At 28.0% G+C, this 1,341-nt stretch overlaps 1 protein-coding gene across 1 annotated transcript; it reads left to right on the top strand.

Moving 5' to 3' along the window:
• Window positions 1–408: 408 nt before the first annotated feature.
• Window positions 409–884, top strand: LOC127114846 (uncharacterized; the record flags this gene model as incomplete). Its single annotated transcript, XM_051046678.1, has 1 exon — window positions 409–884. A coding segment is annotated over exon 1 (476 nt), but the record flags the coding sequence as incomplete, so codon positions are not given.
• Between the last annotated feature and the right edge of the window lie 457 nt (window positions 885–1,341).

Here is a 1,341-nt window from a genome sequence, read left to right on the forward strand (position 1 = left end):
ACGTTATTAAATTTGAAATTTAGATTTAGTGGTTGAAGCTAATGTACTTAATATCAGGATTTGGTGTTATCCTTTTCCCTAAAAAATTAGATTTGTTTTATAAATATTTTATACTTAAAAAACTGTTTGTATCTATAGTTTGTTAGGATATCTATTGTGTGGGCTTCTTTTTCGCTGTTATCATTAAATGAATCAAAGTTGAAGTTTTTATTCTAAGTTTTGTTTGTTTTTCTATACCTATTTTTTCGTTAAAGATTGGATCTTTATTCATTAAATAATCAATTTTCAAGGGTTTTACTTTTACTATATAAATAACATAAATAGTTTTAGCAACTAAATAAATCTCACAATTATATTTCCATTCTAAGATTTGATCCTTCATCCATGGAACTCAACTTTTCTCTAAATATGTATTCTACTCAAGAACAAACCATTACAACTCCACAAGATTATCCTACAAGTGATGATTTTTACATTCATTTTCATTTGATCAATGTAAATTGGCCTTCTCAAATTAATGTTACAAACTCAATCGATGATTTTACAACTACCGTTAATCAAAACTTTTGGATTTCTACTAACAACCTATGCAGCAATAATCGCACAACAATTGTGAATGAAGATGGAAATATCTCTTTATACGAATCTTTTTCCTGTCTGCCTATTCCACATCCTATATTAGAAACAATTATTCCGGCCATTGGTGGTGCTGTTAGGCAAATGGTAGAAGAAAATGTGGAAGGTCGTGATGTTTTAGAGATGCATGTGATGCTCCGTTTGACCACATGGCCTATTCAAGTGGATAATGTTATGTCTCAAGAATGTCATCCACATGTCTGTGCAGCATCTCAACTTGTTTTGGATCGATTAGAGGAAGTTACAAAGTATCATACTATTGATCATTATTCTGCAAAACAATGTTCAATTTGTTTGGAAGACTTTTCAAATGAATCTAAACCAGAACTTATTACGACAAAGTGTTTGCATATTTTTCATAAAGAATGCATTTTTAGGTGGTTTAAGAAATGCAACACTCATCAATTGTCTTATTCGTGTCCATTGTGTCGTTGTAACTGTGAAATAATTTGAATATTATGACTTCTATATTTTCATTATTTTTCTTGATGCTTTCTATATTTTTATTAAAAGTATATTATCATTGATTTGTTTTAAGAGTTTATCAATATCATGTCATTAAAAAAATTCACTTAAAAACATGAAACATGAACTTTTGTAAAATTTAATAATTAAAACTGATAAGAAAATTTTTAAAACAATTAGAGGAACTAAAACTATACATTGATATATTTAAAAGAAACATATGACTGAAGTTTGTTGTTG

The sequence above is a fragment of the Lathyrus oleraceus genome, unplaced genomic scaffold (genome assembly GCF_024323335.1).
Source record: "Lathyrus oleraceus cultivar Zhongwan6 unplaced genomic scaffold, CAAS_Psat_ZW6_1.0 chrUn0704, whole genome shotgun sequence".
NCBI lineage: Eukaryota > Viridiplantae > Streptophyta > Magnoliopsida > Fabales > Fabaceae > Lathyrus > Lathyrus oleraceus.